Source organism: Borostomias antarcticus (genome assembly GCF_949987555.1).
Source record: "Borostomias antarcticus genome assembly, chromosome: 2".
Classification (NCBI taxonomy): Eukaryota; Metazoa; Chordata; class Actinopteri; order Stomiiformes; family Stomiidae; genus Borostomias; species Borostomias antarcticus.
The window spans coordinates 7,312,782-7,328,552 of record NC_140235.1 but is presented as its reverse complement, the minus strand read 5'-3'; the positions used below and the strand labels follow the sequence as shown (position 1 = coordinate 7,328,552).

Here is a 15,771-nt window from a genome sequence, read left to right as displayed (position 1 = left end):
AATAAACTAATGTAATTTTGCCAAAATATGTGAAGAAAAAGACAACTACAGTATAAGGAATTTATAATACAGTATATTGACTTTAGGTGTCAACATAAAGTACCTGATGAAATGCTAACATGGACAGACATCAGACTAGTATATAGAATGAAAAATATGGAATGGACAACCACCCCTTTAGTTGAGGGGCATCAAATTGATTAATGAAGCAGATGAGCATACGTCTTAAAATACACTTCTTGAAGAGGGACCAAAGTGCCTGTTGTATGTGCTTGTCTAACTCTGGGCCGGCCGCTCAGAATATTTACACCAGTGGCGTTTGACAGTCTCAAAACAGAAAAAACACAGAGCAACAACTCTTGGTAATGACTGATTGTATTTAGCTTTAGAATGTTTATTCTGTAAATTTAACATACATTTAAAGAGCTATCAGTCACTATTCACAACTTTAAAGGTGGAACTCTGATCGCTGCCTGCTTCACCTCAGCTCTGATGTCCACACCCAAGGGAGCCCTAGAACACAAGTGTTACTGATGTCACTCAAACAACATCTTTCAGACATTAACCATTACCAGCAATAGTCATCGACTACAATAAAGGCTGAAAGCCTTCAACTGGCTGGATGAAAGTTCTTCATTGACTTACTTTGGCTCATAGAGGACTTCCTCATTGTGTGACAGGATGCCCTTTCCTTCTCTCAGTCTCTCAACTCCATTCCTGAAAGAGAAAACCATCAGAGAGATCAAGAAGCTGGAGCCAGTTGCGTAGGCATGACTGTATTTGCACTATGCTAGCCCCCTGCTGTAACAACAAGGCAATGATACTTTCATCCCAAAACCGTCATGAAAAACCCAATCAAAATATGTCAGAGATACTGTAACTTAGCCTGGAAATAGGACATTGTATTATGGATCTATAAGCTTTCAGCAGGCTTCATGACACTTTTGATTTCAAAGTCTACTGTTCATCTTCAGATACATATCAGACACATTGGTCTGATGGATGGCTATTGTGGAAGAAAACTCAGTCTTCAGTCCTTGTGGCTTCGTGTATAAAACTTTCATTTTGCTATAAAATGAGTTTGGGGGGGGGGGGGGGGGAAGGTTTGAATAATAAAGTTTTAAAAAGTTTCTTGTTTAAGGAGTGTATCGGGGGAACCGTATTACCAATAACAAAGAACGTGCATTGATAGATATATGCCTTTTACAGGCAAGGCGGATTATTGCTTTGTCTTGGAAAAGCCAATTATAAGCCAGTATAGTAAGGAGCTATCCTCTTGTGTTGTCATGGAAAAACGTACTTATATTGTTAAGAAGAAATTGGGTATGTTTGAAGAGATATGGGGACCATTCATGAAATGTCTTGAAAGAGTTCATGTTTATCTGTAACAATGTTGACTTGTAACCTGAGGGAATGTGGAGGTTGTTTAGGGAGTGGGCCTGGAACCCTGCGGACATTCCATGATATTGCAACTAATGTAGGGATAGTTGAAGTTGATGTGTGTATAGATGGACCTATGTATATTGTTACTTTGCCTTTTGTGGCTGAACTTATACAATACCTCTTGTATAGAAAACTGAAAATGTAATTAATATGTAAAAAAAAAAACTTTCATTTATTTAACATGCGGAATGGAGAGACAATACTTAGAGACAATGCAAAATCTTGCTGGCCAGTATTCACTACAGATAACAGTTGGACGTCATTGCAGATTACGTGTACAGCAGGGTGGGGAGTGGGAAATAGTAGCAAAATACAGATAATAGTGGGTACAGTGGGTACAGCGGGGCGGCTGTAGCTCAGTTGCTAGAATGGGTCGTTAAATGATCGAAGGGTCAGTGGTTCGAATCCCAGCTCCGACTGTCCACATGTCGAAGGGTCCTTGAGCAAGACACCTAACCCCAAATTGCTCCCAATGAGCAGGTTAGCACCTTGCATGGCAGCTACTGCCATTGGTGTGTGAATGTGTGTGTGAATTGGTGAATGAGAGGCCATTGTAAAGTGCTTTGAGTGCCGCTAAGGTGGAAAAGCGCTACATGTATATGAGTGCAGTCCATTTACCATCTACAGCTCAGCAAGGCCACATATTTCTCAGGTGATGTTGTGAATGGTGCATTAAGAGGTCTACAGCATGAAGGGATGGCTGTTGTATGTTCGGTGAAATTAGTACTGTTTACAAGTTACTGTTGTTTCGAAATGCAGAGGCGAAAGGACCTATGGTGTTTACAGGACGACTTCAGAGCTTGGTAAGCATAAACCATGTAATTCCTGAACTTGAAATCCACGTATATCATACTTTTTAGAGTTTTTCGAGTGTGCCCATAGCTAGCAACGAGCCAGGGTGCGCACGCCGACGTTACTGACACAGAACTCTGTACTGCACAAAACAGAAATATTTTAACCTGTAATAGTCAGATACATGCCAGGGAAGCCAGGAATAGGGCTAAACATGAAATTCAGTGTCCTTATCCTTTAAAAGAATAAAACATTACTGACCAACTTGATTTCAGCAAGCATACATATTTTCTATATAGAAACTTCTACACTCTCAAGAACATGCATAATACTCAGACCATGCACACTATGTTGACAATGCAAAAAAATAGTTCCTTCCCAGAATGTTAATGGAGACATACCACGCGATCATGGCTCCGTTGTCGGTGCAGAACTGGGATGGAGGACAAAGCAGATGTAGTCCAGTGGCGTCAGTCACAATCTTCAAAGTTTTACGGAGGTACAGGTTACTAGCAACTCCCCCAGACACCACCTAGAGGAAAGGTCAAAAAGCTTGGTTTTGTGAAGTACCCCCCCCCCCCCCCCCCCCCCCCCATAACATTTATGGCATTCATTGCAAAATCACAAGCCATTCATAGAAAAATCTAAATAGCTACAGATATTAATAGCAATCTGTTTTGTTCAACACGACTGATTATCATTGTTATTATTATTTGCATGTGCACATGCAGCTTTATGACTCACCATTGGGCAATTTAGGAATTGAGACCTCTGAAACAGCCCAATAAACTCTTAATATCTCACTTTAACTTTTTTTGCGTTAGATAGTAGTAAGGGTCAACTTAAAGTACAGAATTAAAATTATTGCTCAAATGCAACTGTTGACAGTACCAGACCTTTTCATCCTGAGGTTTTCTGTAACTATAAGATATGATGGTGGATTGTGATGAATTGAAATGGATCGCAAAGTGGTGCATCAATGAGAAATGTGTTATAAAATGATTTCAATTGTGATTGTTTTTACAAAAATGTCAAATGCTCTATTATGACTTCACTTACCAGGGTTGGATTGGAGGGATGCAGTAGGTCCTTTATTTTACAGAATAAAATGGCACGATGTGTCCGCTTGGCGATGTGGGCAGCTACTGTGTACTGCGTGGCAGCAGCTATGTCATTCACACATGATAAAAGTGCCGCTTCCTCCACACCTTGAATGAGAAAACATTTGGTACACATTTTTCTGCTGAACTTAATTTACATGATCTAAGGTTTCTTCCAGGATAAAGTGTATTTTATTTTGTACAGTAGTGTAGTGCTCTCTCTTACCTTCCTCCTTCTCTTTTTTCATAATGGCCATTGTCACCTGATTTCTTAAACCAGCGAATGAAAAGTCACAGTCATAGTGCTGGCCCATTGGTTGTTTGAAGTGAAACTTCAACCGATCTCCATCTTCAGCCAAAAGTTCTATTGCTTGTCCCCCACTCATAGTGGAGCACCTGGGATGTTTTCTAAGGGATAAACGTCTTGCCACCTGTGAACCCAAGGAAATCACTGATCAGATAAGATTACAGATATCATAATCAAGGAATAAATACTGCTACTTCAGGGACATTTCTCAGTACACTTTTTTACTTTGTCTAATGTGTCCCCTGGAGCTTCATCAAGTGTTTGACCCAAGAGTAAGAAGTCGTCTACTCCTCTAGCCAAAGCCAATAGTGAATGGCCTCCAGAAACCAGAAGGACCAGGAAGGGGAAGACAACAGTCTGGAGCATCCTGACAGTGAGGGCATGGGCCTCCATGTGATGGATGGGAATGAAGGGCTTTTCGTGTTGCTTCACAAAGTCCCGACTGAACTCTAGGCCTATCCCGAGGCTCAGAGCCAGGCCTGGTTTCACTGTAGTGGCAACAGCAGAGAGGTGGCTCGGGGTTACACCACTTCTTTCCATGGCCTCCTGGACGACCCGGACGATATTCTCTCTGTGAAGCCGCTGTGCCACTGTGGGAATAATCCCTCCAGTCCTAGGAGATAGATCAAAATGACTGTAATGTAATAATTTGGAATGACTGTATGGAAGGTTTCATAAGTTAAAATCACATTTGAATATATATATATATATATATATATATATATATATATATATATATATATTTCTTATTTCTTTTTACAGAACAATTGCTACCCACTTCAAGTGCACTTCTTTCTGAGAGTGTAAAGATTCTCCCAGGATTAAGCCTCTCTCGTCCATAACAGCCGCACCTGTTTCGTCACAGCTTGTCTCGATGCCCAACACAAGCCTGGTGCACATTGCTCTTCCAAACCCAGCAATGCATAAACGCCTGAGTTTCTTACAGCCCAAAACTTTGTATACAATCATTATTGCCTTGGGTATACGCTGTACTAAACCTCACAGCACTCGCTCACTTCAAGCTAACACTAAACTTGAGGCTACAATTAGTGCCCTCCTAATTGTCAATAAATAGTGCAACTTGACAAATATCATGATCCAACATTACTCAAATGATACCATGAATTCAGTATTCACGAGTGTGGAAAAAGATAAAGCTAACATCAATGCATAGGGCAAATTTGCTTATCTTTGAGGCTGAACTGTCTCACGCCGGCAGGAAAACACACCATGGCATGTGTTTCACGTAAACAATTCCTACAAGCAACATTGTGAATGAAACGTTTCCCTTTTTTAAGCCCAAAACTGTACAACTGGAAATTAGTGTCACAATGGTGAATAAATTATACATTTCAGCGTGGAAATTAATTTTAACCAGTCTTTACGAGAAACCCCTTTATGTATCTGATGGGTCACTGATCTAAACCTAGAGGGACAGTTCACACAGTTGTACAGGATTTAGGACAAGCATGCAAGTAACGTCACTTCCGTAGACAGCACACACTGCACCATGGACAGAATTTGCCGCTTGTAAATATTTGGATAGATTAGATCCAGGACTGAAGTTTGAAATCAATCCAGTTTGCTAACCAGGTAAAATACATCGATCCGTGGCTAGCTATTATTAGCTGCTAATCTAGCAAAGTACCACCTTACCTAACTAGTAGCTCCCGTGTTGTCTAACGATAGACCATATTCAACAGAGCTACGTCAGAGTTAGGTCTTTTGCTCAAAGTTAGCCGCTTTCCCGATTTCTGCACCTGAGGCAGCGGCGTCGTAAACATGTCCCGGCTCTGAAGGCATCGACTTCCTCCACATTATTCGCTAACAATACTTCTTGCAGAAATAGGCACTGAGTCTCCAAACGCATTTATTCATCACCACGCTGTATATTCAAATCAGACTGGAATTCACAGCTTGAATAGATAAAGAAAACAGGTGTTTTCTTTATAAACATCAACCAGACTAGCTGAAACATAAATAGGTGTTGTCTGAATTACCCATTTCTGGGGCCTGCATGCCCTTTAACATGGAGGAAGTCGATGCATTGATTTGTAGATAGTTGTTTTTTCATTACGTCGTTTACTGCCTCATTTGGGCTCCCTTTTTCAGCAACCATTGCACAATTCAAGCATTTGAGTCTGCAGACTCGTACAGTACTTTTATTCACTGTTAATCTCTAAACTATGGTTGGTCTCATTTTTGGTAATCCATTTTGACAGGGGTCTCAAGGAAATGGAGCCGCAGTCCAAAAGGAGGAAAGAGTCAGATGATGACTCGTGGATGGCTTACCCAGTTCTTTCTGATGAGCAGTCGCAGGACACTGACCTGATTGAGGCTTTCGCTGCTCCCATTCTTAACAAGAAAGACACCTCTAGGTTGGTCAAGGAGTTGGCTTCACTTTACCCATTACCAGGATTTCGGCACATTAAGAGAGTGCGGGCTTGCCAGGGCAGCCCTCACCCTCTGGAGGTCATTGTGTGTCTGGCCAGTGATGTATCAGACTGTAGGAAGGAGATGGACATATCTGCTCTGTTGCCCTCGGATAGATTTCCCCATAACTCTTTAGGTGACCCTTTCCTGGTCAAGATACCAACACACATTCCTTTGACAAGAACTCAGTTCGAGCAAGCTAGTAAGCATTGGCCCACCTCCTTCCACGAGGACAAGCAGATAACTGTGGCCCTAAAAGGACAGCTATTCAACTCTACCCAGAAAGCCAGGATGCATGCATACATGGTGGCTGCTGTGGATGCAGCCAAAACAGCAAGGGAGAGAGGCATGGAGGCAGTGGGGGCCGTGGTGGTCGACCCTAAGACAGAAAGAGTCATCGCCGTGGGTCACGACTGCCGGAGAGAAAACCATCCGCTTCATCACGCAGTCATGGTCTGCATTGACCTTGTAGCACGCGGACAGGGAGGCGGGGCCTACGTTTATGATAAATACCCCGCCTGTCAGTTTACACAGCAAAGTTCTTTACCCTCTGGAAGACATGGGACAATGTCCACCTCCAGGGGCCTGGATGATGTAGCCAGTGCACAGGAGGGTGGTCAGCCGGGTCAGCCGTACATATGCACTGGCTACGATCTGTATGTGACCCGGGAGCCTTGCATTATGTGTGCCATGGCGCTGGTCCATTCCAGGATAGGACGCGTTTTCTATGGAATACCCTCTGGTGATGGCGCATTTGGTACAAAATATAAAATCCATACTCAAAAAGATCTGAATCACCGCTTTGAGGTTTTCAAAGGAGTCATGAGCCAACAGTGTGAGGCCCTATACAGGCCTGTGTACCACACCAACAAGATCTCTTGAAGGGTAGCCTATACCTTAGTTTCGTCAGGTTTTCTTCACCCAGGCTTGAAGACAAACATTGGGATATGTTACATGTGTGGTACATTTAAAATGTCTCTTTTTCTACATTGTTCCACAGTTGAAATAAAGCTTTTGTTTTTAACATCATTGTCTTTACCGGCTGTGCATCCATTTCAGCTAGATTGAACAGTCAACATTAGCGGGCACACATGTTTAATGATATTTAACAAAAGCTGTGGCTCCAAGAACATTGGTGGGCAATGGCCACCAGCTGCCTTGGTAATAGCATTCAAGAGATATTTGCAGTATATCCTTGAAAAGCACAGCTACATGTATATAAGCACATATACACACCACATATGTCTCCGTAAACACTCATCTGACATTTATCACAAATTATTTCGTTTTTTTTTTTACATATAAGGACCTTAACCTTTACGTGAAACTGTACATTGAAACAGCCTGCCCCATTTAAGTAACAAATGAGAAATAATTAAAATAAGGAAACCATGCAAATAATGATGGTTTCTTATTATTCATAATTCAATTAGGTCTGTTGAGCACTGAAGGTTGACGCCAATCAAAAACGAAGAGCATCAATTAACAATGAGCCCTTGGGCCCATACTTTTACTTTTAAAATTATCTTGGACTTTTTCATGGATAGAAATTGTGACAGAGAACGATGTTAGACTGAGTGAAGAGAGGGCAAGCAACCAAAAACAAAGCTGAAATGAAGAAAAGAAAAAAAAGTACAGTAAGTTTACCTGAGACCTGGGCCAGCCCACGTCTATGCAGACCAAAAGGCAACATTAAATATTTACTTAAGTTAGTAATGCATGGCATTCGCTCGCCTCCCGCTCAAGCCAACCCGACGTATCTAAACATTGATTGACAATAATACATACTGTACAAAACGTCCTAGTACACACTTCAGTGGTACGGAAGGTTAACTATTCTTGCTACAAGGCATAAACATTGCAGATTGGTCACGACACTGCACTCGACACTAATACTTGTTGATACCGAAGATTCTCACTCCATGTAGTTGCGGCAGCTTGGGGATCAGCACGCTCAGAAGTGAGGCAGTGTTTATGACGAAGTGTGTTGTGTCGTACTTTGTGTAGAAGCTTGCGAGAAAATATCTGGGGAAAAGAGCAGAAAACTATTATTCTTAAATGTTTTTTGCAATGGTTAGCAATTTGCATGACATCGATAATGCATTTGACAGTGAACGTGGTGACAAAGACACAGGGAAAGTTCAGTGGTAGTCCACGGTTTCCACAGTGGCCCCACCTGGGTTCGCCCACATAGGCTTGAAATGGGATCTAACCAGGCCTTAGTCTGATCCCATTTCAAGCCTATGTGGACGAACCCAGGTGGAGCCACTGTGGAACAAACCCAGATGGGACCCATATTGGCAGCCTGCGTGGCACCCATGTGGGCCCCACCTGTCAATGCTGGCTGGGTACACTAGTGTTGGTAGTAGTAGGATTTAATTGGTGAAATAGTGATGACAAAATTAAATTAATCAAAACTTCTTTCTTTTTTTTGCACGATCTTGATTTTGCACATGATCATCATCTTTCCGTTTCCATCCGTCTTCACAGCTTTCAGAGCAGATGAAGTATGGGTTAAGGATTTGTTGCCATAGTTTCTTATCCAGCTGAACAGAGGACAAAGCAAAAAAGCAACAACTAGAAAGGACGCTCAGGAGGGTGCCTTCTCCAGACTGCATGTTTCAGCTCCTTCCACAGATTTCAATAGGATTTAGATCAGGGCTCATAGAAGACCACTTCAGAATAGTCCAATGTTTTGCTCTTAGCCATTCTTGGGTGTTTTTAGCTGTGTGTTCTGGGTCATTATGCTGTTGGAGGACCCATGACCTGCGACTGAGACCAAGCTTTCTGACACTGAGCAGCACATTTCGCTCCAGAATGCCTTGATAGTCTTGAGATTTCATTGTACCCTGCACAGATTCAAGACACCCTGTGCCAGATGCAGCAAAGCAGCCCCAGAACATAACCGAGCCTCCTGTAATATTTGAATGCCAGTTTCTCCGCCATCTTGGATTTAATTTCTTAGCTGTTAACACCCTATAGGGAGACATGCACCCTAAACATACCTGTGAAATTTCAGACGTGGCAGAGATCATGGGTCCAAATTGCAAAGTTGTTCCTCATGAGGAATGACGTACGTCTACCAAGTTTCATACATTTTCGTCAATCGGGGCGGACATGGCAGCATTGTACGCTAAATTGCTTATTATAGCGCCACCTATGGGCGAATCAAGGTGTAGTCACTCATGGTCTGTAGTTGCGATATGGCGAGTTACAGCATTTTTGGTTGAGGACTTCAAGAGTTATTCGAGGGCGTAAAATAAAATAATAAGAAAACCAACAATTACAATAGGGTTCTATGCACCTTCAGTGCTTTACCCCTAATGAATAGCGCCCCCCCCCCCCTCAAGACAGAGCCAGCGTGGGATGGTTCGGTGCACTCCAGGCTCTCCCTCCGCACCCCTCCAGTCCACCCCCATGTCTAGAGTGCCCCCACAGGGGGAGCTGGCTTCTCTCAAATTGTATTCTGGCTCTGTGCACGCGCATGTGAGCACGGCATGTTTGGTATTGTTGTATTCATTGCAGCAAGTTTTATTCTAGTCCAAGCCCTGTGTCTCTGACCTTCCAAGATATGGCCATTTCAACTCCCCCATTGACAATAAATGGGGGGAATTTTCGCTCCTGAGTCCAAAAAATGAATGGAAGTACATGGGCAGCCTTGTTTGGGAGACTATGTGGCGCCCCCCCCTCAGGTTGGAGCCACTCCGGGCTCTGCCCCCTCACCACCCAGTCCAAACCCTGTATCTTTAAAGCCTACCCACAGGGAGCTGGCTTCGCTCAAAGTTTTGTTTTAATGTATGGATCCGCCCCATGATTCAGATCTTCTCCAAAATGTAATGGATTCTAAGTTGGCCCATGCTACACCCCTCCATCAAGTTTCATGAAAATCGGTCTGGTAGTTTTTGCGTAATCCTGCTGACAAACGAATGAACAGACCAACGAATGAACCAATCAACCAACACACGCCACCGAAAACAAAACCTTCCACCTTGCGCTGTCGCTGGGGTGCAGGTAACAAACGGTCACTGTTCAAATAGTCTAGTCAAGAGGGAATGAAACATTTTCAAAATGAACTACTTTCCCTCCTTGAGGTCCATCACTTGCCCAAGCTGAACACAAGCCACATTTCCAAATCCTGGTTAAATTGTGAAATAAGAATAACATGGTAATAGGATGCCAGTGGACTACAATGTGACCACTCTGTATGGAAGGCTACTTACAGTATAATTGGGGAAATAGTGAAGAATTTCCTGGATGATGTGAACTGCACACCGTAGTCTAGCTGTTCCCAGTGTGTCAGAAGTCTGGCTTTGCCTTGGTCTGGAGTCTCAAATGGAGTGCCTTTCACAGCATGCATGAAGACATACATCCCCTACAAGAAAAGCATACAGGAAATGGTAAAGATACAACGGGTAAGATGCCCACACTGGACGATTAGGCAAGGAAAGGGAATCAGACACTTAATGAATTTGCTGAGATTATTGTTAATTCTTGACACGGAAGCTTCGCTCTAATCTTGCGGAAACATGCAAGATAGCAAGAGGCATTATTTAAACGCCTGCTTCCGCCTCATGTTCCGCCTCCCAGCGGCTCTTATTGGCTGTTGTTGTTGAGTTCTCAGAATGTGTTGGAACTTTCAACCAAAATGGCTAACTTATTTTGAAAGGAAAACAAGTTGTTTGGTGCATTCAGCTGCAAATTCTGAATATTCTGGTTAAATTCACACTACTATTCGGTTTTATGCCCACCAAAAGTAGTTTGGGTACTGGGTACAGACCTTCGAATCCGCCCACTACTTCAACAAACCGTGCCAGAAGGGCTCCAAAAAAGCCTTGATCATCATGCACTTGCACAAATGCGACCACATGAATTTTTAGCTTACACACTTAAAAAAAAGAAAAAGAAAAAAAAAGACAATTTTAGAGCCCTGTATTTATATTCATGAAGATAATATTACATCTCCACTCCTTCATTACCACAATGCAAGTCATGCATCATGGGTGGGGGACAACATGTTTACATCTGGTTGTTACTCTTGAAAGCTTATTTTCACTTCATGTGGAGATTTTTTTTTTTTTTTTAAAGATGGACGATCAGTACAAATAATTGTTTTGAGGAGTATAAACTGCAGATGCCCTTATTCAACCCTTATTACCACACATTTACCCTCAACATGTCATGAAAATGTTCCCTTTGTGAAATGTACTGGAATTATGTAAGGAAAAGACAACTTACAAAATTGTGTATGATATTTGTGAGAGTCCACACCACAGGTACACTGAAGAAGGGAATGCTCAGAAGCACTATGTGTAGCATTCCAACACCAAGGGCATAGGTCAGCCAGATCCCTCGACTGTTCATGACGCGGGTGTTTGGATTCACCTCACTGTGGGCGACGCCAACATTCATTTTGACTCTGTGACAAGAGGATAATGAAGATTGTGTTATCAACTGCAGTGTACCTTATCGTGAACCTAATATAGCACATCACTGCGTGGAAAATAACCACCTGCTTCAGGGATTAAATGTCCACATTCCCTGCAGTCTGTCCTAACAGTAACATTATGCAATAAGTTGTGTAAAAACTCAAATTTAGCTTAGTCAAATAGTCTGCTTTGGAGGTAGGATAGGCTTATACAGTTCTCTCACTCTTATGCCAAAGGTAAAAGGTAACAGAGCATTCGATAATACACACATCACTCGTAAAACATATAGGCCTACATATCACTTTAAAACTATCTAACCAACATAATGGTATTCTGTTGTAATGCTAAAAAGAAAATATACTGACGTCAGTCTACAGTTTTCCCAAACTGAGTCAGTCATGTCACATGTTCTCCACACAGACATGTGGCCTATTTGGATCGCATTTGCATGGAGGATTGCTTTCAGATCACAGCTTGATTAATATCTCAAAGCTATAAGACCAATTTCTCTAGGGGGCTAACTTTAGGTCTTTGTAATGCTGCAAGAATGTCGCCAACGCCGTTAGTAACCCAACTGTTAACCTAACCGTATACACAACATAAAAATACAGACATTGTTTTTTAGAACATCTCAGTCGTCTAACGTTAGAGAAGTTAACGTAGGGCTAGCTACGGTAATAAGTAAGATAGTCTTGCTAGCTAGACGACATGTCCAAATCCATTTCAAACCACGTCCGGATTAGCCAATTTCATTGTCCAGTTATTTCTTATTAGTTATATATCTAGCTATGATGGCTAAATGAACTAAGCTCATAGAACTAACGCTAGATAGGTCATAAAATGGGTCAAATATATAAATTAACGTTAGCTAGACTAGCGCTAGCTATCTAGCAGTAACGTTAGGTAGCTAGCACAGCTAACTATTTAACTGACTAATGAGCGATTTTTAAAGTAAATATCATAACATTGAACGACATACAGGCAGTAACGTTAGACAAATAACTCGAGCATTATTGTATCCAAAGAAATGGTCACCGCCGAGGTTGTGTTGGCTAGTCCTACGTTAGCTAGCTAGGCTAACTCACTTGTTTTGCAGCCGTAAATTAGCGTTAACTTGCTAACGTTAGCCTCGTTTAACGTTCGCATATTGCTAGCCTAATGTTAGTCTTTTTTTTTTACTAGCATAGGTAGATTAGCTAGCTAGTTTAGCTAGCTAGTTAGTTTAGCTAGCTAGGCTACAGTTAGCCAACAATCTGAATAACGTTAGTCTACCTTCCTTGAGAATTTGTTTTAGGTGGCACGTCGATAGGAGAAAGCACTCTCCTCTCGTTGACTGCATCGACCTCAGTCTTGTTCGAGACGACTGTCTCTGATCTCTGCTGTAGATCTGATATTCCTAACGAAATTATTTAGCTAGCTAACGTTAGCTCAATTATTCTGCTCAAGTATCGTGTCTAGTCTACAGCAGCGGAGAAGGCAGCATTGACAAACACAAGCCCCCACATACGGGGAGGGTTGGGGGAACACATTGCATTGTGGGAGAACCTAAACGTTATTAAAAGACAAAAGATCGCTCGGTGGTTCTCAACACAGAAATTAGTTTACACATACTATCCATAATCCGCTAGCTCATTTGCTGTCCGACGCTCAGCATGACTAGTACAAGCGTTACAAAATAAGATAAACAAGCTGATAGCCTATGTCAGCCATGATGTCAGCTTTCGCCGATGACGGACTTTCTGCTCAGCCAATCACCATCTCAAATCCTGTCAAAGACGTCTAGGCGCACATTACACGACATTACAGCGCGTGTATGTTGTAGTCTGTTGTTGACATGTAGCATATGCGGAGTTTGCTGTCAGACTGCAGTGATTCGTCGGCCCCAGTGCCAAGAACTACAGATAATACAAGTAAGTACAGTATTTTAAGAATATATCGTATTAGTTCACAACAGTATGAGTAATGAGTCCATATCACAACCGTTGCTCTTGCATGTGTGCATGTTCACATTTAGGGCGAAAGGCTGTGAGGTCTGCTGTGCAGAGGAAGCTGCGTGCATAGCGAATCTTGTTAAACGAGGAACGCAAACAAACACTAAAAAACAATTGAGAACTAATGGCAGTCAACTACACCAACGGTCTTTAATGGGTCTTTTTTTTACTCTGATGTCAAATTGGGGTTGATACTTTGGGACATTCACTGTTATGTCATTCACTGTTCATGCCACGTGCGTTTTATTGTTAACTCTGGGCATAACCAGATATCTGACAGAATCTCAACCCATTACACTCCGTCAAGATCTTCGGTGAAGTGGGCGGATTCGAAGGTCTGTACCCAGATATCTGACAGAATCTCCACCCATTACACTCCATCAAGATCCTCGGTGAAGTGGGCGGATTCGAAGGTCTACCCAGTAGGCTACCCACACAAATTTTGGCGGGCATAAAACCGAAAAGTAGCGTGAATTTAACCAGAATATTCAGATTTTGCCGCTGAATGCGCCAAACAACTCGTTTTCCTTTCAAAATAAATTAGTCATGCCAGATTGGGAGTCTGGGATTTCGTCGTAGAGTGCTGTTAAGTGCTCTCTACTCCTGGGATCACTGTAGAATAGGGCTAGATGCTTGCAAGGTCTGTCTGCGGGTCCACAGTAGGCCTACTACAGGACATGCCTACTACATCAGGGGTCCCCAAACTTTTCAGCCCGCGACCCCAAAATAACGGTGCCAGAGACTTGCGACCCCCTCTATTATACCTGCAGGTGGTTGAAGCATGCAAATGTTTGCGCGCACACGCACTAATAGGCATAACAACAACAAAAGATCACAATCTATTGTAATATTTTACAAAAGCAGTAGCTGTATTATTATTAATGTAAATACTATTTTTACCTTTTGTAACAATTATGGTTAACAGGATATTTTGAATTGTTTTCATGATCTCGCAACCTCCCCACCTCATCATCTCAGGACCCCCCATCCCCGTCTCGTGACCCCCCAGGGGGTCCCGACCCCCACTTTGGGAACCACTGTACTACATGATACACTACTACAGGACTCACCCACCACATGACCATGGGCACATACAGCAGGAATCAGTCGATTTATTCGGAAAAAAATTAACCTAAATCAGCCGATTAAGAACCGCACCTGCTAGCAGCTCAGAAGGTTGACATATCTCCATTCACAGCGTGATACGAAATTCATAGAGGCGCGCGGGCAGCGAGCATTGAGCAATTCCAGGTAGGGCTGCACAATTAATCGTGAATTAATCGAAATCACGATTATGACCTCCGCGATTAACTAATCGCAAAAGGCCGCAATTAATGTGATTAATAATTTTGCTTTGAATTGAGTGTGCTAGGACTACACGGACGAATCACAGGTGCTTATGTTGTCTGACCAATCTCATGCGTTCCCGCGGAGTGCGCAGCAATTTCACTGAGAAGACAGATAGCAGTAGAGCAAGACAAGTGTCACAAGAGTACCTGCAGCCGTGAGTAGTGAAAAAATGAGTGAAAACGAGGTCAGTGAGTTAGTAGCAAGAAAGGGATCAACGTCCATGATTTGGGAGCATTTTGGTTACGAAAAAGATGATGTCGCTCAAGCCCAGCAGGTCATATGCAAACTGTGCAGAACCAAAGCTATTACTTTGAAATATTAATTGCAATTATCAATCACTGTTACCATTTTGAAGCAAATAATCGCAATTATTATCTTTTGTCATAATTGTGCAGCCTCAATTCCAGGTATTGCAATATGTGGAGCGCGCCTACTCAGCGCCTTGCGAGTTTCTCACTCCTGGGTCCAGTTTCGTAAATCAGGTTGGTATCAGGCTGGTAGCTAGCTGGCAGCTAGCTAAATGACCCATGACCCCTGACGTTTGACCCCTGAGTCATGTAGATGGTGCTTGTGTACGGTGCTTGTGTACCGCTAGTTACCTAGTTCCGGTAGCTATCGCTAGTAGGAACGCTAGCTAGTTCTGCACTCTGTTGTGTCTATGCCTGGGTTGTTTGTCCCACCCACCCACCCACCCTCAAAAGCGCTCGTAAATAAATACCCGGCATATCACACTATGATTTGAGATATGTAAATCTTCTTACCTGCTAGCAGGTGCGATTCTAATCGTCTGATTTACACAGATTTTTCTTGAATAAGGCTGATCAGCAGCCTGAGTTCAATCTGAAAACTGGGCACCGTTTTTTTTACAACACATTAAAACATTTAGAAAAAATTACATTTCCAGCAGAAAATACATGTGAATGCTGAAC

The 15,771-nt window shown here is 42.5% G+C and overlaps 4 protein-coding genes across 5 annotated transcripts in view; 2 read left to right on the top strand and 2 right to left on the bottom strand.

Annotated features, from left to right (window-relative positions):
* Window positions 1–641: 641 nt before the first annotated feature.
* On the bottom strand, window positions 642–4,833 carry osgepl1 (O-sialoglycoprotein endopeptidase-like 1; the record flags this gene model as incomplete). The annotated part of the gene is made up of 6 exons (XM_084450399.1): window positions 4,421–4,833; window positions 3,868–4,255; window positions 3,562–3,766; window positions 3,295–3,443; window positions 2,637–2,767; window positions 642–717 (listed from the first exon to the last, which is right to left on the bottom strand). Exons 1-6 carry the CDS (start codon window positions 4,609–4,611, stop codon window positions 642–644), a joined length of 1,140 nt encoding a protein of 379 aa, XP_084306525.1. The 5' UTR covers window positions 4,612–4,833.
* A 303-nt stretch (window positions 4,834–5,136) lies between these two features.
* On the top strand, window positions 5,137–6,957 carry adat3 (adenosine deaminase tRNA specific 3; the record flags this gene model as incomplete). The annotated part of the gene is made up of 2 exons (XM_084461443.1): window positions 5,137–5,235; window positions 5,865–6,957. Exon 2 carries the CDS (start codon window positions 5,878–5,880, stop codon window positions 6,955–6,957), a length of 1,080 nt encoding a protein of 359 aa, XP_084317569.1. The 5' UTR covers window positions 5,137–5,235; window positions 5,865–5,877.
* A 261-nt stretch (window positions 6,958–7,218) lies between these two features.
* On the bottom strand, window positions 7,219–12,933 carry ormdl1 (ORMDL sphingolipid biosynthesis regulator 1). 2 transcript variants are annotated; one of them, XM_084452520.1, is made up of 4 exons: window positions 12,774–12,933; window positions 11,311–11,491; window positions 10,296–10,447; window positions 7,219–8,100 (listed from the first exon to the last, which is right to left on the bottom strand). In XM_084452520.1, exons 2-4 carry the CDS (start codon window positions 11,482–11,484, stop codon window positions 7,965–7,967), a joined length of 462 nt encoding a protein of 153 aa, XP_084308646.1. In that variant the 5' UTR covers window positions 11,485–11,491; window positions 12,774–12,933; the 3' UTR covers window positions 7,219–7,964. The 2 variants fall into 2 exon arrangements, with proteins under 2 accessions (XP_084308646.1, XP_084308645.1); XM_084452519.1 differs by lacking the exon at window positions 12,774–12,933 and adding an exon at window positions 11,867–12,748.
* Window positions 12,934–13,303: 370 nt separating this feature from the next.
* The window catches only part of pms1 (PMS1 homolog 1, mismatch repair system component), a 37,007-nt gene continuing 34,539 nt past the window's right edge, over window positions 13,304–15,771 (top strand). Inside the window, exon 1 of the mRNA XM_084457890.1 lies at window positions 13,304–13,411. The gene's annotated coding sequence lies outside the window, so the exon portion shown is untranslated. The remainder of the gene's footprint in view (window positions 13,412–15,771) is intronic.